Below are 21,994 nucleotides of genomic sequence, written 5' to 3' on the forward strand. Positions count from 1 at the left end.
TTGATCGAAATTGTCCGCGTATATCGGTTTTATGTTTTTACCTTATTTTATTAAGCAATTATATAACCAATTCGCGTTATATTACTTGTGTTTTTCCGACTAATGAAGGTTGAAATTGTCATACTTACAAGTCAGCGGATACGGTCACTTTGTAATTTTACGCAGATGTTAGACCTTGAAGATATTAAGTGAAACAAATGCTTTTTTCGGTTTCAATAGAGATATTTCAATAAAAGTTAATTATTTAGGTTTTATTTATTTATATCACCTTTTTAAGCCAATAAATAAAACATTTTTTTTGAAATTAAAAAAAAAGTCTAAAGTACCTCTATAGAAATGCAGAATACTCATAAATTTTAAAATGATATTGTTTGTTATTAATATGTAGAGAAATATTAGGTGCTTACATGTTTTGATCAGCAATGTACACCACTGTTACATTCAATGGTTTTAACATTTCTCTGCGTAAAATAACTTTTCCTTTTAGTATTAGTAAGTTATTTAGTGTAGGATAAATATATTGATATATCGGCGAATACAAAAATTTTAAAACAAGTTCGATTATCTCCTTCAAAAACCCTAGACTTTTAATATCACATTAAGGGAAAAAAAGGCAACAAAAACCATTCACACTTAACAGTCCACCCATCAGACCTAGACAACCAGATATAACATATGCACAAATGGTTGAAAATGGCCCAACTCAAAATCCTGAAACCGCACCACAACCTACTGAAATTAGCATCATCATCGCTAAATTGGAAAGCATGATGATGATGACAAAATCACCGTCTGGAAGGCCAATTCACAGATAAAATTATCTGAAAATTCCTAACTATAAGCTTTATCATAGAAAACCCCCAAATAAAAAAGCACACGGAAGTACAGCCATAATCATGCGAGAGAATATAAAACATTTTGAAAGAGAAAAATACAATAAAGGTTACCAGCAAGCAACCAACATAACATTAGAAGAAGCCCATGGACCAATAACAATGTCTGCGATTTATTGCCCACCTAAACATTATAACAAATCAGAACATTTCCGAGCCTTCATGCATGTTTTAAGGTGAAATCTTGGATCATTTGTATCCATTTGATTTCGAGGTTATCGTGCAGCTCTTCGGTGGTTACGTAGCATTGGTAATTAATCGTAGAACATTGTTTTGGGTGCGTTCGTTTACTAGATGGTTTGATGTTTTACTGCAACCCCATATTTGCACCCCATAAGTCTAAATTAGCTTTATGATTGATTGATAAACCTTTTTTTTAAATTTTACTTCGAGTTGAGAGTATCTTCCGACTAACCAGTACAGTTGCTTGACTTTCAGTCTAATCTGCTCTGCTTTTTATCTAATATGATGTTTCCAATTTAACCTACCCTCGAGATGTATTCCAAAGTATTTTCTTTTCCAAGCTGATTCTGTTTGGATAATCGGGTATCCATCAAGTGATATAATTAGGTTTTTGTCATTTCGCCGCGACGAAAAATTAACACGGACAGAATTGGAGATATTAAGCTGTATTTTCCTGGCTCTAGTCCATTTGTAGATCTTGTTGACCGTTATTTGTAGTTTTTCTGCAGCCTTAGGCTGAAATACATTTTTTATCATGATAACTGTGTCGTCAGCAAATGTTCCAAGTACTTTGTTGTTGTACTCTTTTGTTGTTGAGATTACAGCAGTATAGAGTAAGTACATGGATGGTTCCAAAACACTACCCTGTGAAATGTGACAAACTACCGAGCCGAAATAGGTTTAAGTGTCGAGAATGCCCCTTCATGCGAGACTCATTGAACTATTCACGAATCATTAAGAGCATTAAGCAAATAATGATATACAAAACGAAACGTTCCATATTTCTTTGGGTTATAACGTTTTTAGCGGTTTCTTTTTTACGTTCAAGTTTGCTTAGATTTTAGGAAACATTTCTTTATTTTTGATTTTTCTTTTCTACTGATATGCGATTACAATACAAGAATAGCTACATAACAGGTCAATACGATTTGTCCTCGGCGATCACCTCTTCATTCGACGAAAATTTCTTCCCAGTTAGCATTCTTTTGAGATCTGAGAACAGGATATAGTCGCTGGGAGCCAGATCTGGAGAATACGGTAGATGAGGAAGTAATTCCAATCCCAATTCATGGATTTTTGCCATCGTTTTCACTGATTTGTGACACGGTGCATTATCTTGGTGAAGCAGCACTTTTTTTTCTTCAAATGCGGTCGTTTTTCGGCGATTTCGTCCTTCAAACGGTCGCTGTTGATGGTCCTTCCTTTTTCAAGATTGTCAATGAAAATTATTCCATGCGCATCCCAAAATACAGATGCTATAACCTTGCCAGCCGATTGTTGCGGCCACGCTTTGGAGCGGGTTCATCGCGTACCGTCCACTTGGATGACTGTCGATTGGTCTTCGGAGTGAAATGACGGAGTCATGTTTCATCCATTGTCACATATCGCTGCAAAAACTCGGGTTTATTACGCTTAATCATCTTCAAACACTGCTCCGAATCATCAACTCGTCGTTGTTTTTGGTCAAAAGTGAGCTCGCGCGGCACCCACTTTGCACAAAGCTTTCTCATACCCAAATATTCGTGAATGATATGATGTATACGTTCAGTTGATATCTTTAGAGTGTCTGTTATTTCATCCAGTTTCAATTTACGTCATCCAAAATCATTTTGTGGATTTTTTAAATGTTTTCGTCGGTAACAACCTCTTTTGGGCGTCCACTGCGTTCACCGTCTTCGGTGCTCATTTCACCACGTCTAAACTTACCATACCAATCCTTGAAGGTTGATTTTCCTGGGGCAGTGTCCGAAAACGCGGCATCAGGTCAAGTTTTTGCTTCAACTGTATTTTTTCCCTTCAAAAAGCAATATTTTATAAACACGCGAAATTCCTTTTCACTCAAAATGCTGTAATTCACAAACTAATCATCCGACAGCTGTCAAATTTATACACGCATCTTTTGAGTGTTAGGGCTAACTAAAAACATATGGATTTAATTCTAGTAGCGCCATCTATGTGTCAGACCGGGGATTTTTCAGTTGACCTGTTATCGATGTATAGAATATGTATGTAGTATTGTTCTTGCATTATTTTATGATGATTTAATATTATAAACAAAATTAGTTATATTCAATATTTAGAGGTTTTCAATGCAACAATGTCGAAAATCAAGTTACGTGATAGTTATGTTGATATCTTTGATATGTACATCGCGAACATTCTTTAAAAAGTAGTTGTCATAGCCTTATTCCAGTAATACTAAACTAAACTATTTTAAATATATGTAAGTGTTTTTTAAAATCTGCCTGGGTTAGGTTAAAATTATCTTATCTCAGTGTTTACATTATCATTAGGACATTTAGACATTACATTACTTAAGCTTTCATAAAGTTCATATATAATTAACTGTCCATTAACAATAGAAGTCAAAATTTGAAAACCAAATGGTGATGAGTATTCTTTTTATATATTTTTGGTCATTTTAAGATGATAATGCTATTATTTTTTATTTATTTTAGATATTTTGGATGAACTAAAAAAATAATTTCCAGTAAATACTAAACTAAACTATTTTAAATACGAGCTTTTTAAAATCTGCCAGTGTGGTGTGAAAATTATCTTATCTCATTTTATATATTATCATTAGGACATGTAGACATTACGCTATTTAATTTTCATAAAGTTAGTGTTAAATTATGATCAAGATCCCATAATTATCTTGTAGCGACCTTGAGGCATGTCGAATTTTACATCGTGGAATAACGGTCAACAAAGTACCCAGAAATATAATCCCAGATGTTGAACACGGGCGGGGTGCTAGCAGCGACAACTAGAATACGATAACGAATAGCTGGCAACCCCGAGCTGTTTATCTGGAATGTTATTGAAGGGTATTTCCATCATTCAGTAACCGACCATCGTTTGGTTTAGACGTGCCATCATCGACTGCCCAAGCCTCGTCAACAGGCAACACCGCTGCCATCCGTTTTATCTATTTTGTATTTTCTATATTTTTTTATCTTGCCAGAAGTCATAATTTGAAAACAGTCATAATAAATTATTATTTTTTTACATATTTTTCATCATTTTGAGCTGATAGTGCTATTATTTCTTATTTATTTTTGATATTTTGGATGAACTATTCAAATTGATAGACGAACTGTTAAAGATTTTGAATGGTTTTACTTGAAACCAGGTACAACTTTGGTTTCTTTCTGTCAAATATCATCGCCACTAATGAGTTCTTTGGAATTCTAATCATGTTTTGTTTTCTCTTAAGCTGTTAAATATCTAGAAAGTTAATAGAAATCATTGTTGAAATGTGTTTAAGCTAAACTATTCTACGAAGGTATTTACTTCATAATCTCGCTTGGACAGATTTAACTAATGTTAAAGCACCGAACCAAAAATTAGAACTTTTCATTGTTCAATCCTCAGGCTTCCAAACTAGAACCAATGAATGTATCATACTGCTTATTTTAATAAATATCTCGCTTCAGGGGGCAACTATCATAAATAGTTAACTATAATGAAATGTATTACTCATTTAAGTACCATATTTTGCTGTTGGTGTACATATAAAATAATAGTGTAATGCAGCAATATAACACAACGGTGCTAAATCTAGTAGTTAAAAGGCCTAGCCCCTTTAAACTACATTAAGCTCCCTTACCCTTAAATATATATAAACAAAGACCAAGAATTTATAAAGATAAATAGCCTGTTTGCATTTTAAACTGACTTTGTTCGTATGTATATTCATAGATTTTTCCGTCAATTATGGACCGATTTCCAAAATTTTTTTATTCGAAAGAGAACACTTACGAGGTGATTTCATTGGGACTAAGTCAGGATCTGATGAGGGGTGGGGGGAAAATCGAGGGGAACCCTCAAATTTCACGGCACGTAGGTTTTTAGCATATTTTTTTTATCTAAAATAATCAGATATTTGTGTATAATGTTATTGTTGATGTGATGAAAAATTCGGAAATAGTTCAGTGTAAAAGCCATTCAGTTTGCTTTTTAAGCACCAATCATATCATATGTGGAGTCGTAGATATATTGCAGTCAACTGTTTTTTTATGTTGTAATGATTAGGACGTTAAGCTACACACGGAGCTCGCGGGTTCGATTTCCGACGGGTGCTGATAACTGCGTAATTTATTGAGTAAATATCTAGCACTAAAAAGAGAAAAATAAAATATTTTTAACAAAAAAATTTAACCGACTTCAAAAAATAAATAAGAAACTCACTAAATAGTAAAAAATAATCAGACTTAGATTTTTAACACAAAAAAAAACGTTTTAAAATAAAATGTGTACATAATAATCCTTATAACAACTAAGTAAAAATAATCAAAAACTTATTTAATGTATCTACTACACGTATTTTATATTCTACTATATACACATAATTTAGCTTATACCTTTATTTTTTCTTTAAATGAGTAATAGTGATGATATTAGTAATAAATGAATAAATATTTTATATTTGTTATTTATATGATTATGGTATTATTATAAGTTAATTTATACAAACTATAGAAGAGTTTTTCTTTCTAGGTATACATATAAAGTTAGAATATCAGAACAGGTACCATATCAAGTACGGGAATTTGTTTGGTGCTTGAATTTCCCACCCCGATGTTCAAAGTACAAAATTAAGTTTAAGACAATCTATAAGGAACAAAATTTGATCAAAACCCGTCCAGTAGAGGATTGTTGCAACGGATATACAAGGAATAGTGCCGGCAACAAATGCTTAGCGGTATGCTCCTCCGACTGTCTGCATGGGACCTGTATAGCTCCGGATACGTGTCAGTGTGAACAAGGATATGGCGGCCCAAATTGCAACATAAGTATGTCATATTTTATAAAATTCCTTAAGAGTTTAACTAATAGTTTAGTATTTCTATTAATTATTAATTAAATCTTAGAGTGGATATGTTTTGTTCAATCTTGATTTACAAAATAATTTATTACTATTGTTTTGTTTTACTTGCTTTAATATACAAGCAATGCGAGTATAGGACTAATACATTAGTATGTATTTACCAAATTAAAATAAAACTAAATTACTTAAGCCAAAGTTGGGAATACACTTATACACTAAACAAGATGTGGTTTGGTTCGCTTTAATCCTCTCGATTTCCTGCGTGTTGTCCAGTAGCTTTATTGTTTCTACGTTGCTGTGATTTAGCAACCTTATTTCATGTTTTAATGCGATTTATTAAGGTTTTAAATCTCAGATTACTTCGGGTATCCATTTGATTTCGAGGTAATCGTATAGTTCTTCGGTGGTTACGTAGCGATAAGCATTGGTAATTAATCGTAAAACTTTGTTTTGGGTGCGTCTTATTACTAGTTGATTTGACGTTTGATTGTTTGCAACTCCATCTTTACAAGCCCTAGGTCCAACTTGGTTTTCTCATTGACTGATAAACTAATCTCTTTGATTTTAGGTCAAGTATCTTGCGACTAGCCAGTATAGTTGCTTGACTTTGAGTCTAATCTGCTTTGTTTTGTCTAACATGACGTTTCCAATTTAACCTACCATCGAGATGTATTCCGGCAGAATCAGCTAAATGATTCTGCTTGAGGAATCAGGCATCCCTCAAGTGATATAACTAGGTTTTGTCATTTCACAGCAATGCAAAATTAACACGTACAGATTTGAATATTATTAAGCCATATCTTCCAGTCTCTATTCCATTTGTAGATATTGTTAACTGCTACTTTTCTACAGCTTTAGACAGAGATACATTTTTTGCCGTGATAACTATGTCATCGACAAATGTTCCAAGTACTGTTGTACCTTTGTTGTTGTTATATCAGCAGTATAGAGCTGATACAGGAATGGTTTCAAGACACTACCCTGGGAAACTCAAGCCTAAATTGGTTTATGCCGCTTCATGCGAGGTTCTAAATGTTCTTGCATATGATTTAAACAGTCGACAGCAATACCGCGGTAGCAATTTTCTTATTTTGTAGATTAATCTCAAATGTCATACTCAGTCAAAAGCTTGTGACGTCCAGGAATATTACAGGGCAGTATATATTTTCGTCAAATGCCTTTTCAAAAGCGGTGTTACTCTGTGCACTTGGTCGATTGTCGAATGATGATTTCTAAATTCAAATTGGAAATCTTGTATTTCTATAAATGGTGTAATACGTTTTAACAGCACTTTTTCAAATAATTTTGATATTGCAGGTAGCAGCGAAATATGCCTGTAAGATCCAACCTGTTTTCCCAGTTTGTCAGGTTTTTTAAACTTAATTATTCGAATAATCTTAAGACTTTCCGGAACATGCTTCACTCTCAAACAGGCATTGAATATATTTATCAAGATGATTATTGCCTTTCGTGGTAGCTCTTTCAATAATCCAGGTGAAATATCATCTATTCCAGGAGCCCTTTTAGGATTTATGTTATTGTCAATTGATGAATGATGTACAGTAGTTTCTATATCAATCGGTTGGAATGCGTTAATTAAAAGTTCTGCAAATAATTCATAGTCGATCCTATAATTCGATATATGATAGACAGATAGATAGATTCTAATAGACGGTACTCTAATAATTGGTCTTTTAAATCTCCGAGTTGTTTTCCATAGCGAGTAATCTTTGTCTTCTTCCGGGACACTTACATTGTTTTGTGTACAGCATTTCTGGTTACTCTTCTAGCTCTGTCATACTCTTCTAGCTTTTTGTCTTTCATTTATCAATTCCCTAATTTCAAGGGGATAATTTACCTTATATAGAAATTATAATTTCTGTGCTGATGTCGGGCTAGCTTCTTTTACAGCAGACCGAATTTGTTCAATTATATTTCTGGTTTGTTGCACAAGATCGTTTATGCTTTTGAGTCTTATGTTTAAATTTATTTGTTCTTGCAGTATCAGTCTAAACGTGTCCCAAATAGTAAAGTTGTTGGAAAGATATTTTTTCCACAATTGTCGCCCCTACCGTTAACAATATTGGAGTGTGATCAGATGATAGTTCGCACAAGCTCTCTCTTGTATTTCTTTTGATGAGATGCATTTAGAAATGTAAAGTTCCAGTAGGTCTGACATTTTATTACTACCGGTGGACCAGTAAGTGGTGGCCCCTTTTATAAGTGGTATCACGCCCTGAATGAATTATACTCTATTTGTATCTTTTTTGCTTGTTTCCAAATGTGCCAGTTAATAATTTTTAATTTCTTCGAGAGTTGATTCTGAAAAGAAACGTCAGTTCATGCCATGTTAAGTCTATATTGGCTTGATTTTGAGTTAGCCTTACTTCTTTTTATAGTCAAACACTCGAATTTTGAGTTAAATAAAGTCAATTTTTTTAGAAACTCGCGCTGATAGTGTTTATATGTAAGATGATATTGTGGAATCAAGCGAAACAGTGTTCACACCAGTGCCTTTCACAAAACAAAAAGTGATTCGAGTTCGACTCCATTTTCACACTTGGGTAGACATTTTTGCCCAATTCATCATACTGTTCCCGCCTTTCACTCCTGATTACGATTTTTTTCAGCAATGTATGGTTGCTTTTTTTATGAAATATTTTACGAAGTTGATGACTGTACGAGTCTCTATAGTCATAATTATGATTTTTTTTTGCCAAAAAACTTTTTCAAAAGTATTTTTCAAGTTTCCATAAATTAGGTAGTGGAGATTATTCCTAAAGTCTTTTATCAGGCTTTTGAAAGGTTGTTAACTATCATGAATTTGTTTGCGAAGTTTATGAACTATGATGACCTTTTTAGTAATGCCTTGGTAAAATGTAAAAAACAATAGTTAATGATTTATGGTATTGTTTGAGACTTCTCTTCATGATTGGTTTGCACACTTTTTTGCACAATTCAAGGTTTTATTGTGTCAAATATTTTTTCATGACATGATCTCCAAGTTAATTCAGGCTCTCACATTCTCCTATTAATATTTTTTCCCTATTATGATTTCCCAGTTTTGTAGCTCTTTTCTGTTTCTTTATAGGTATATTCAGGCGTTCTATGAATCTATTTGAGGTATATTATCCCATCTACTTGTACATTGGTGGTTTGTCATATCGTTTCTATTTTCAGTTTGATTGTGAGTTGTTGTTCTTACTAGAAGCGATGTTTTTAATTTCTAGTGTCACTAAAATATTAGTCGTTAGAAACAAAATATGAATTTTTATATATTTGTTTTTTGATAATTTTTTTTAAAATGCTTTAGCATTTAAGAAACAAGTAGATTATAAACAAATATTTTATTAATTTGGTTAAACTTTTAGCATGTCCTGCTAATTTATGGGGTCGAGATTGTCAAAATAAATGCAAGTGTCAAAATAATTCTACCTGTGATCCGTTCAACGGTCATTGTCAGTGCAAGAGAGGCTGGATTGGTGAATATTGCGAAAAGAAGTGTCCCCAAGGTCATTATGGACTAGACTGCCTGGAAACCTGTCGATGCGAGAACGGAGATTGTGATCACATATCGGGAAAGTGTAAATGTCATCCTGGTTACACAGGACCACTGTAAGTTTTTATCAATTGCTATTTCTCTTAAATTGTAGTTTAAAAACAATTCGTTTGTAGTTGCGAGGACATATGCCCCATTGGAACGCACGGTGAACACTGTAAATCTAAATGTCCTTGCCAGAACTTCGGTACTTGCGATTCAGTAACGGGAAGTTGTTTCTGCAAAGCGGGCTGGACAGGGCAAGTTTGCGCTAATAGATGCTCCTTTGGATTATGGGGCGTGAATTGTTCTCAAATATGTGATTGCTATAATGGAGCTTCTTGCCATCATATCCATGGCACCTGCGAGTGCCAACCTGGATTTAAAGGAGACAGGGTAAGTGAGGAATGTGCAAATGTTATAAATTTACCTCTAATTTTAAACCTTAATATCGCAAATGAACCTGATTCGACATATCTTATTATCGTTCAAATTTATTAATTTAAAGTTAATACGCGAGTTGCATTTTTTATTTCTGCATCTACAAAACTCTTTAGGTAGCCAATAAAAAAATTGACAAAAACCTATGGAGATGAAGAGTATGTTGAGAGATGAGGAGTATGTTTTTCGGCCCAATTGAAATACCTGCGTTTGGATCGTGATATTTCTTCAAACTTTGTCCACATAATTGTCCCATAATATGGAGAGACAGAAAACAAACCTGTGGGTGTCAAATTAGCACAACAGGGCCAATAGTTATCAAATTTCAGTTTTTTTTACTATTATCCTTAGTGGAACAACAAAATGTCTAAGTGGCAATAGGTATTTCTTATGATAACTATTATATACATGACATGTAGAAAACCACTTTATTGAGTGATCTTTTAAATGTATCGAATGTCTAACAAGTCCCCGGCCTACCGTAGTAAAACACATTTTTTTGGCAAAATTAGTTTTTTTTTATTCGACATAATTCCCTTTAAGGGTGGTACACTGATTATAACGACTTTTCTATACCATTTTTGTAGTACGATTTGTCCTTTGCATCAAAGTAGGCCTCACTTTCGACGATCACCTCTTCATTCCACGAAATTCCCAGCAAGCATTCTTTTGATATCTGAGAACAGGACATAGTCGCTGGGGGCAGATCTGGAGAATACGGTGGATGAGGAAGCAATTCGAAGCCTAATTCATGGATTTTTGCCATCGTTTTCACTGAGTTGTGACACGGTGCATTATCTTGGTGAAGCAGCACTTTCTTTTTCTTCAAATGCGGCCAGCAAAAACGGTGAACGCACGTCTTTGGTGCTCATTTCACCACGTCTAAACTTAGCATCCCAATACTTGATCGTTGATTTTCCCGGGGCAGTGTCCGGAAACTCGGCATCAAGCCAAGTTTTTACATCAACTGTATTTTTTCCCTTCAAAAATCAATATTTTATCAACACGCGAAATTCCTTTTTATCCATTTTCTTCACAATGACAGAATGCTATAATTCACGAACTAATAATCCGACAGCTGTCAAATTTATGCACGCATCTTTTGAGGGCTAGGACTAACTAAAGCAGATTTGAGTTTAGTTCTAGAAGCGCCATCTATGTGTCAGGCCGGGTGTGTCAGGCCGGGGACTTTTCAATTGACCTGTCCATTATATATATCCATATATATAATGGACAGGACAATTTAATATATGTCTATTAATCAGATTTGACGACGTGTTAGTCTATGCACCTTAACTTGGGATGCATCAATACTCTTTCGAAGTGAACGCTTTGAATTAAACTCATTATGAGTTATAAAGGGATATCGGCTGTATCACTTCATTAGACATATTACAGAGTATCAACAATTGAATTAGCTATAATAGACTTGCTAGCAGTATCCTATAGTTGAATTCCATATAACTACATATCTAAGTATTGACTCATACAGCAATACCTTGTTATCTAATTATAATATAGATTTGCGCTCAATGTGCCAAATACTTTTGTTTAAGTTCAAGTTGTTTTCGTTTTTCAAGCTAGCGGTCGGAGTAGACATATTCCATTCAATAAAACATATTCAATAAAGCGAACTCACGTCATCTGCATTGATGACGTCAAAATGTTGTTATATTGTCGCATCAACTCTAAGTTTTAGTTAATTTTGGCATTGACATACAACAACATTCTAATCTAAATAAAATAATTAAATTATTAAAAATAAAAAATACTGATATAAAATATAATTTATTTTAATATTACGGTACATCTAACGTAAAGCATATATTATAGAAGGACTTAAAACTACAATTAATTATACAGTTATAATAGTTTATAGGGTAGGGTTGTGTTTTATTATATTTGTGTTACATTTTTTTCCATACCACCTATAAGTTAGAGTTCCAGGCGCGTTTTTATGTAGTGGTATCTCCTGGAGGCTTAATCCAACTAATTAACAATTGTGTACCCAACTAATATATTTTACTTTCAGTGTTTGTAGGTACAGTGTTTCCTTGTAAAGTAATTTTTATATCACTGTATTTCTCCTTAGTTTGTTCTCTTACTACCTGTGTACATCTTTCTTGATAAAACTAAATTTAATCATTGCACTCTCAAAACAGTTAGTATTCCTTCTCTACTCACACATTTTAACAAAATGCTCATTTTATCATCTTGCCATGATTGACCATTAGGTTCCATTCTGAAATATTCAAGTCATCTAAATACACATACTGAAATAAAAATCTCCCTTGATTTTATTATATTCTTTTAAATTGTATTCTTTTAAAACCAATGACTGGAAGTTCCATTAGACCTCTTCGTGGGTTATCTCTACACCATTTAAATCTTATATTACCTAATAATATATTTCTCTAAATTTTCTACGGAAACTTTTCAGATTAGCAGTTTCCTCTGAAATAATTATATTAAGTTATGTTTATATTGAATACATTACTCACTGTTTTTAAACATTTCATATATTTGATCTCTGATAGACAGACATCAAGCTGATCTTGCTGATCGTTACCCTCTTGGTATAAGGACGGTCTCTTTTCGTTGAATTCAAGATAATATTTTCCATTTTTTGAGATATTTCAGTGACCGTGCCTATACTAATATTCAGTGCAGCTGCAACACGCTAAAAATATGGTTAATAAAAACCGCAGAAATTTAATATTTAACAGTAAATATGCTTACCTCTTTCTCGTTATCATTCGAAGTTATCGATTAGAGGCACACTCTGTTCTGTCTGACTTCGGCATTTTTAATCAGAGTAATAATGTAACAAAATGTTAAAACATTTGGCGATTTATAATCTGTAGTTACTTGGCCGAACTTAAGACAGCCTTCTATCTTTTTTTAATAGAATAAAATGAGAATGAAAATATTGTCTGACTCAAACGAATTTATAATTTGCGACAGGCAATACATTAATCATATTGCTGACGTCAATTCACTGTTTATTTTGAGAAGACTATACATGTCAAGGTACAGCATGCTCTGGTAGTTGATTGATATTCACTGGTGGGCATGTTGTTCTAAACAGTTGTTTAAAGAAAATATAATATCGGACCTGGTACACTGTCTCATGATATTCCTGAATATATTGGATGTAATTTAGTCTACTCATCGTATTGTTTTATATAAAAATGTCTATTTATGATATAAGACATTAGAAACTGAAAGTAAATCTTTTATCATTTAAATCTTATGCACATTTGTTCTATAGATCCGTGCTTATTACTTATTACTTAATTCTTTTTTCTATTGTATTATTAAGCCTCTTTGTGTATAATTCCTCAAAAACTTCGGATATTATTGATAATAAACTTATAGGCCGGTAGGACATGACATCTGTTTTTTTTCTCCGGTTTGGGAATCGTAATTATTTTAGCTACTCTCCAAATGCTAGGAAAATAATTGGTAATTATGCGTTAGATATGAGTGTTATTAATTTTACACCCTTCTCTGTTAGTTCTTGTAGAAGTTTTAAGTTTTGAGTGAGACATGTTTTTTTCGTCCGTGTTTAATCGGTTCCATTATAATTACGATTTTGTATAATAGTTCCACTATCAATGTTTGCCGCTATAATAACCGATTTGAACAGAAATTTGTTTTTAAAACAGTTACAGTCAGGAATGAAATTATTCATAAATGAGTGTAATTGTGTTTCATTGTTTAAATACAATACACTTTTGCTAATATAATCTACGTCAAAATATAATCTCTCGAAAACGTTTGAGATTTAATTTCATTATCAGCTAGTAAACGACGAAAAAATAACGTTCGTGCGTCAAAACGTCTAAGTATTATATCGTTAAATATACAAATTACAATTTCGAAATATAAAAAGCAATACTGTAATTTGGTAAATATAGAAAAATAATTTCAGAACTATAACAAAAGTATACTCGTTTGTATTTCGATAAAGTCCCCGTCTGTTATTTGGATCTTGATATTTTCAGAAGTGTAGAGTATTAGAGAAGCTATAATTTATTTCATTATTGAATATGTTTCTTTTTATTTGATTCTAAACAAACTAGCTGAAATGTTAGCATAAGAGTGTTATATTTATTTCTAAAGTTTGAATAGTCCTACATGTCAAACCTTGTGATAGTTCTGTTTACTGTTTAGAAGTGAATATCACATAAATTGACTGGATATGCTATTGCAAATCAGTTTAATATAGCGATGTTCTTCTTTCTAAGCAAAAAAAAACATAGCTCTACTATTTTTTAGAATCTAACCCCCTTTTAATCGATACTCTTCAAGGTTTAAAAGGTTTTCCATAATAGTTTTCCCTCAATATGCAGATCTGAATGTAAATCCGTGGGTGGCAAATCAAGACTATACATTTTTATTAATTAATGTATTATTACTAGAAGTTGTCGACTAACAATTTGTCTCTACGGTGACTTCAAATTAGGTATTTATCTAGAAAGACCTATTGGCTTTTGCTTAGTCTCTAACAAAATAAAAGTTAATAAGTACTGTTCAGTGTTTTTACCATTTAATACACTTCATTAAACAACTACACAAGATTACATGATTTTGTTCTCTTGAGTCTGTTCCCTAGTTCAATGTACGCTGTTAACATGGGGGTGTAGTCTTGTTGCTAATCTTTTACCTTCGTTTGATACTTGAAATTCGAAGGTTTTGGTGTAAGTGTTCCTATATTCACATCCACAATACTTCTCAGGATTTTATTCCTTATGTCCATAAACAGGAATAATTTAGATTTTCTCCAAATAATCAATACATTTTTTTATATTCCAATTCGAGTTACTTTCTTTCAAGTTTTACGTCAAGATTCATCTCAAGATACTTAGAATTGTTACTGTAAGACATAATAGTATTATGCATATTTATTGGTATGTTAACAGTTTGGCTGTAGGTGAATTCAATGTGCATTGATTTGAGTTTCGCTAACTTTTATTCTTTATCTTTGGATCAACTTATTTAGGAGTAGTTTTCTGGTTGCTTCTTCGTTATTGTCTGTAGTAACAAGTATCGCAGTGTCATTAGCAAATGTAGCCGTAGTAATATTTTCTATTTATGGTATGTCACATGTATGGGGTGGGTAAATAACAGGACTCGAACACTGCCTTGCAGAACCCTCGCTTTTGTTCCTTTCATTGTTGAGTAAGCGTCTTCTTGTTTAACTCTAAACATCCAGACTGAGATGTAAGAGTTGACTTCTACGTATTACTTTGGTCATATTTTATGGAGTGTATTGATTAATCCCTTATACCATTCATTTTTAAGTGACAAGTCATTATTCATACGTGTTTAACCGGTTTTCGATTGTGTTCCATTGTTAAATGTCGAATTAAGTTCATCCTTGTACGTCAGAATGTTTAGATATTGTACCGTCAAATATAAACTTAGATATTACATACTTAAAAATTATAATAGGCAAGATTACAGTAACAAAGAACTACAAAAAATATTGATTTATAATAATAATATAGGATAGATATATTCTAAAAAAGATTTATTTTTAAATTACAAATATCGATGGCAAATCCACAATAAAATTGATAAAACCTAATAAAAAATGTATGATGATAATTTTAAAATATATATGCAAATGTATTTTATATACATTTGATGATGGATGTCTATTTTATAAGCTTTTAGCATCTTGTAATATTTGGGTAAATATAATGTACAAAATTACAATTTGTTTACTTTAATAATAGCCTTACTAACTTATAAGACCACCTGCAACTGCAATACTTCAAGTCCTTACAAACTTGTACTCAAGTACAAGTACAAATATTATTCAAAACCAAAAATTTGTTTAAAACTTCTATTTGCCATCATAACATGTCAATTGAAAAGTCCCCGGCCTGACACATAGATGGCGCTACTAGAATTAAACCCATATGTTTTTTAGTTAGCCCTAACCCTCAAAAGATGCGTGTATAAATTTGACAGCTGTCGAATCATTACTTTGTGAATTATAGCATTTGAGTGAAGTAACTTGTTATTGTGAAAAAAAATGGATAAAAAGGAATTTCGCGTGTTGATAAAATATTGCTTCTTGAAGGGAAAAAATACAGTTGAAGCAAAAGCTTGGCTTGATGCCGAGTTTCCTGACACTGCCCCAGTAAAATCAACCATCAATGATTTTTATGCTAAGTTTAGACGTGGTGAAATGAGGATCGAAGGCAGTGAACACGGTGGACGTCCAAAAGGGGAACAACCTCGGCGAAAACATTTAAAAAATCCACAAAATGATATTGAATGACCGTAAACTGAATGAAATAGCAGACACTCGAAATATAGCAACAGAACGTGTACATCATATCATTCACGAGTATTTGTGTGTGAGAAAGCTCCGTGCAAAGTGGGTGCCGCACAAGCTCACTTTTTACCAAAAACAACGACTGAGTTGATGATTCGGAGCAGTGTTTGAAGATGATCAAGCGTAATAAACCCGAGTTTTTGCGTTGATATATGACAATGGATGAAACATGGCTCGATGATGATGAATGATGATGATACGATGAACCCGCTCCAAAGCGTGGGAAAACGCAACGGTCGGTTGGTCGGCAAGGTTATGGCGTTATCGAAAAGTTGGACTGTCGCTATAATCAGTGTATCACCATTGAAGGGAATTATGTTGAATAAAAAAAATTGTGTCAAAAAATGTGTTTTACCATGGTAAGCCGAGGACTTTTCAATTTCAATACCTGTTATATAGATACCAGGCTGTGAAAGCTTGATAAAATCACATTGTTTAATCAAATAAGAGATTTGATATTTGATATTAGCTTTTTGTAATCTATCCATCATGGGATTTGATTGACACTTATTGAAGGTTTATATTTAATTAATATTATTCTTTCTATTTACCATGCTATTTCAAATGTCAATTTTTCTTTCAAATTCATTTTTTTACAGAAATAGCTTTTATTCCGTGTAACAATAACATATAACACATGGGCTGACAAGTCCCGGGCGTAACAGAGAAAACGCGTTTTTTTTGTTCAAAATTGGCATTATTCATCAACGTAATCTCCATCAAGAGACACACAACTATTCCAGCGCCGCTCTAACATTTTAATACCACTTTTGTAGAACGATTTATCTTTTGCATTAAATGACGTCAGATTGCGTCAGATGACGATCGTTTTGGTTCCGAAATGAACTGATGAATGCATGTTTTATCCATTGTCATATATCGACTCAAAAATTCCGATTTCTTACGTTTACACATGGCCAAACACTGCTCAGGGCCATCAACAAGTTCTTGTTTTTCGTCAGCAGTCAGCAAACGCGACACCCACTTTGAACAGAGTTTTCTCATAGTAAAATGTTTATACAATATAAAGCCAACAAGTTCTTTTGATATCTTTACGATATTAGCTAACTCACGCAACTTCAAGTTTCGATCATTCAAAACGATTTTGTAGATTTTGTAAAGGTTTTCTGGTGTTGCCACATCATTTAGACGTCGTCCACTGCAATCTTCATCATCGGTGTCTCTACAACCGCATTTGAAGTCAGCAAATCAACGTTTTATTGTTGTTTTGTGATGGAGCGGAGTCCTTATAACACTTTTCAAGCCATTGCTTCACTTGAACGGTATTTGTCCCATCAAGAGTCAGGGTAAAATTAAAACACGAAATTGTTTTTAATATATTGTTTTCAAAATAACAAAAGTAGTGTCACTCTTAACACAATAACTCAGAAACTTATGAGTAGAATAACATGAAATTTTAACAGCTTCCTTTTGAAGGTTAGTAACTCAAGAAGCAGTGGATGTAATAAAACTAGCGCTATGTGTTAGGCCCGGGATTTTTCAGCCCATGTGTTAGAATTATCATAAAGTAATTTTTAAAATTATTCATCATGTGTATCTATTACCTATCTGTAATGTTATATCAACACTAATTTAACAAAATTTCGAAATATATAAGGCAACTCTGATAAAAATAATTTCAAGTTGATGTTTTTTAATATAAAGATCAATATTGTGTATTACCCTTTGGTAAATAATAATAATAATCTGCGTATCATAATTGAAATATGCTAGTTTGAATTGCGGTAAAGTCCCCGTCTGTTGTTTGGACCTCCGTCATTTTAAATGCCAATTAAATCTCAATTTAAATTGATTTTTTTGGTCTTTCTGTGGAGGTTGGTGCTTCAGTTTTTGATATCTGTTGATTTTGTTCCAACGAGAAATTAGTTAAAAATTATTTACTTCCATGACGATATCAAAATAATTCATGACCTTTTAAAATTTGTTCGACATCAAATAATTGTTTCAGTGTTTGGACATATGCCCGGAGGGCAAATGGGGCTATAACTGCGACCAAGATTGCAAATGTAAAAACGGAGCCAAATGTTCTAACAAGGATGGTTCCTGTCAATGTCTTAAAGGATGGATTGGAAAATATTGCGATGAACGAGCTTGTCCTGACGGTTTATACGGACCAAATTGCCAGAAATCCTGCGATTGCAATCCTATGAACACAGAAATGTATGCTACCAATTCACACTCTTTTTGCTCTACGTTTAAACGATAAATATAATAACTAATCAAATTTATAGGTGTCATCCTTGGACAGGGGAGTGTGATTGTAAACCTGGCTGGAACAGTAAGGACTGTTCAAGACCTTGTCCGATCTTAACGTTTGGAAAAGGTTGTCAGAACTTCTGTAATTGCGAGAATAATGCTAAATGTTCTCCTATAAATGGAACCTGTATTTGTCCGTCGGGATTCTCGGGAGAAAGGTGCGAGACAACTTGTCCTGACGGTTATTTTGGAGAGGATTGTGCACAGAAATGTGATTGTAAGTATTACAAAGCGTTTAGCTATAAATATGTAACGAGGCAAAAGTCCCGTTATCATTTTAGGCAATGCCTATAACTTTGCTAAAAGAAACGATAAGTAAGTTTGATTTTCATAAGAAGTTTATTAGACCATTACATTTTTTTTCGTTATGATTGAAAAGTTATATCTATTAAATGGTGATCGCAACTTTCGGCTCTTTTTAAGTCATTTTTCATGACATCCTGCAACATATGATGCTGAATTTCTTCAATTTCGTGACGAATATTGTCTTTAAGATGCTGAATCGTGTGGGGTTTATTCATATAAACTTTTAATTTTAAAAAGCTCCATAAAAAAAGTCTGGTGCTGTTAGATCCGGAGATCTGGCTGGCCATGCAAAATGGCCACTTCGCGAAATTAGTCTACACGGAAAAACTTCGTTCAATAGTTGAATTGTTGAACGAGCTATGTGTGTTGTGGCTTCATCTTGCTGAAACCACATGTCTTCTAGTCTCTCTAGTCGTTGCTCTTTCATTTCAGGCATAAGAAAATTTCGAATCATGTCTTGGTACCATTCAGCAGCAACAGTAACTGAAACACCTTGGTCATTTTCAAAAAAATAGGGACCAATAATGTTTCAAGCGTTAATACCACACCATCCACTTGTTTTAGTGGATGCATTGATGTTTCAGGAATTAATTGAGGATTCTGTGTTTCCCAAAACCGACTGTTCTGTTTATTGACGTGGCCATTGAGAAGAAAATGGGCTTCATCGCTCATTATCAATTTAGACGAATAATCTTGAATTTCACTAGAGAGCTTTAGGATTGCATTACTGTATTCAACTCATTGATCAGGATCTCTCGGTAGCAATTTTTCGACTAATTGAATTTTGTACGGGACCATTTTCAAATCAATTTTCAAAATTCGCCTTAAACTGCGTGCAGAAATGTGTAACTGGGAACCACGTCTCCGAATTGATGTTTTTTGAGACAGCACCACTATCGCAGCCCAGAGCCACATTTTCAGCGTTACGAGTCTTCCAGAACGAGGCCTGTCTGCTGTCGTACCGTAATGTCGAAAATTCGCATGTAAACATTAAATTGTTTTTTTGTGAGGCACTGGACGATTAGGATATTTTTGGCGCAATTTCCAGCGGAAATTGCAATAATGGAATGGTTATTTTCAATAACTATTGTCACTATTTCTGCTCGTTCTTGTGGCCTATATTTATCCATAATAATATTTGGACGTCTACACAACACAATGGTTAAAGCGAAACCGAGATAAACGTCACATAATCAAGATGGCGCACAATCAAAATGGTAATGGGGGAGTTTTGCCCCACCTGTTATTATAATATTTAATTCTGGATAGTTTATCTCCGTTTTATCCATAAAGTGCAAAGAATGTTTAATTTACTTTTTAATTTTTATATGAATTTAATTAGATATCTATATTAGTTAACATATAATAACTGTAATCATTGTATCTACATCATATCCAAATCCTCTCTTCAGTGTCACCAGAATTATGCTGGCAGTTTCCAGATCTAAAATTTCGAAGCAATTTCTGGTGGCGCAGTGATAAAGGCGATGCGACGGTCCCCTGTTGTTGCCCCCACTGTTGCGATAGCCGCGGGTTCGAATCCTGCTGGGGCATGGTCGTAAATTTATGTTATAGTTAAAAGTTATAACTATATTAACTTATAACTTAAATTTTAAATAATGACTTGTTTACATAGTCTAAAAATAATTTTTAAATAATAATTTAAATAGTTACAGTTAAATAATAAAAATTACAGCCATACTGAAATAATTTGATTTTTTTAATAAATAAAAAGTAGCATCTGGCACATTATAAACAATCATAAAAATGTCTGACAATGAATGAAATACTTTTGTTAACCCTATCAAAAGAAAAATAAAAAATTGTCCATTTTTCATTAATTTAAAAATTGAGTATTTTTACCTGTACAGGTACGATGTGCACTGGTAAACGCAACCCCTGCCGCCAGCCAGATGGGCCTGGTGCTGACCGAGAGATGAAATGTCAAAAGATTAGCTTATCTAAAATGTTTGTTTTCTCTACGTTGCTAGCTTCCATCCTAATATGGATAAATCTATCAATAATACATCCTTGATATGTAATTAATATTCTCTAATTTTTTTTGTTCATTTATTTGAATCGCTTATCCTTTCTTTACACGTCTACTCTCTTCCCAGTTTCAAGATATCCCAAGCCAAGGATATTACAATACAATTCTCAGTATACATAATTTTTGCTTTAAGAAACAGCTTTGCTTTTATTTGGAGAATAGTAAACTCTCTAGTTAAATCACGATATGTAATTGAAATCTTCACAGAAAGCAAGGTCTATATGGATTACATAGATTAAGATGAACCATTTTCTTTTTGATAACTTATTCCCTAAAAATATATTTAGTATTCTCCATAAAAAATCCTACTTTAAAACATTAGAGGAAAAGAGTAACATAAAATACGAATAAAAACTTTTAAAATAACAATAAATGATAAATTTAACATAATACAAATTATATATGAGATTATATGTAAAACGCTTGTTTATTTAAAATACTAATATACTTTTTTAGGTAAAAATAATGCGACGTGTTCATCAGAGACAGGCCAATGTCAGTGTTTACCAGGATGGGAGGGACAGCAGTGTGATAGACCTTGCAGCACCAACACATATGGTATACTTTGCAATCAAAAATGTGTTTGTAAAAATGGAGCTTCCTGTAATCCTATTAATGGTTAGCATTACTAACTTTCTAATTATTTAAAATATGTAACATAGTGTGCTCTATTGCGCTAGAAGCCTATACATTAGAACTTATTTCTTATCCCAGGAATTAATTCTTATTCTTATGCAATTGGTCATAATTTGAAGTTTCCATTAAGTCTCAATGACGATCATCTCAAATCTGAGCATTTTAATTTTTGTCTGCCAGGAGTTAAGCTGTGGATAATAGTATTTTAATTTTATTTATTCTTACTATTATTATTTTATTTATTATTTATATATGCTAAAAGAGGAACACTCAAAATTATACTTATAGCATCAATTATTTTTCCTGTTTAATTGGAAATATCCATCAGCCAAAACAATTAAAATATCAAAAAGCACCCATTGATCCTAATTTAGCCTCTAAAGGAATAATACTTTCTGTTGACTTGTATATTATAACATTTTTCATTGTGGAAAAACAAACACCACACAGCTTAGCTTAGTATATTTAATTCTCTTAGTATAGT

General features: G+C 33.0%; 1 protein-coding gene across 4 annotated transcripts in view; it reads left to right on the forward strand.

Moving 5' to 3' along the window:
• LOC143190392 (uncharacterized) overlaps window positions 1–21,994 on the forward strand; it is a 78,052-nt gene that overhangs the window by 49,785 nt on the left and 6,273 nt on the right. For 2 of the 4 annotated variants that reach the window (XM_076394633.1, XM_076394635.1), the window contains exons 3-8: window positions 5,580–5,875; window positions 9,282–9,525; window positions 9,586–9,844; window positions 18,211–18,422; window positions 18,494–18,735; window positions 21,331–21,432. In XM_076394633.1, coding sequence (XP_076250748.1) covers window positions 5,580–5,875; window positions 9,282–9,525; window positions 9,586–9,844; window positions 18,211–18,422; window positions 18,494–18,735; window positions 21,331–21,432 — 1,355 coding nt within the window. Of the gene's footprint in view, window positions 1–5,579; window positions 5,876–9,281; window positions 9,526–9,585; window positions 9,845–18,210; window positions 18,423–18,493; window positions 18,736–21,330; window positions 21,493–21,994 lie in introns of all 4 variants that reach the window. The other 2 variants (XM_076394632.1, XM_076394634.1) reach the window with 1 other exon arrangement.

The sequence above is a fragment of the Rhynchophorus ferrugineus genome, unplaced genomic scaffold (genome assembly GCF_030347505.1).
Source record: "Rhynchophorus ferrugineus isolate W39M unplaced genomic scaffold, kcgeb_rfMv2 rfM2, whole genome shotgun sequence".
Taxonomy (NCBI): domain Eukaryota; kingdom Metazoa; phylum Arthropoda; class Insecta; order Coleoptera; family Curculionidae; genus Rhynchophorus; species Rhynchophorus ferrugineus.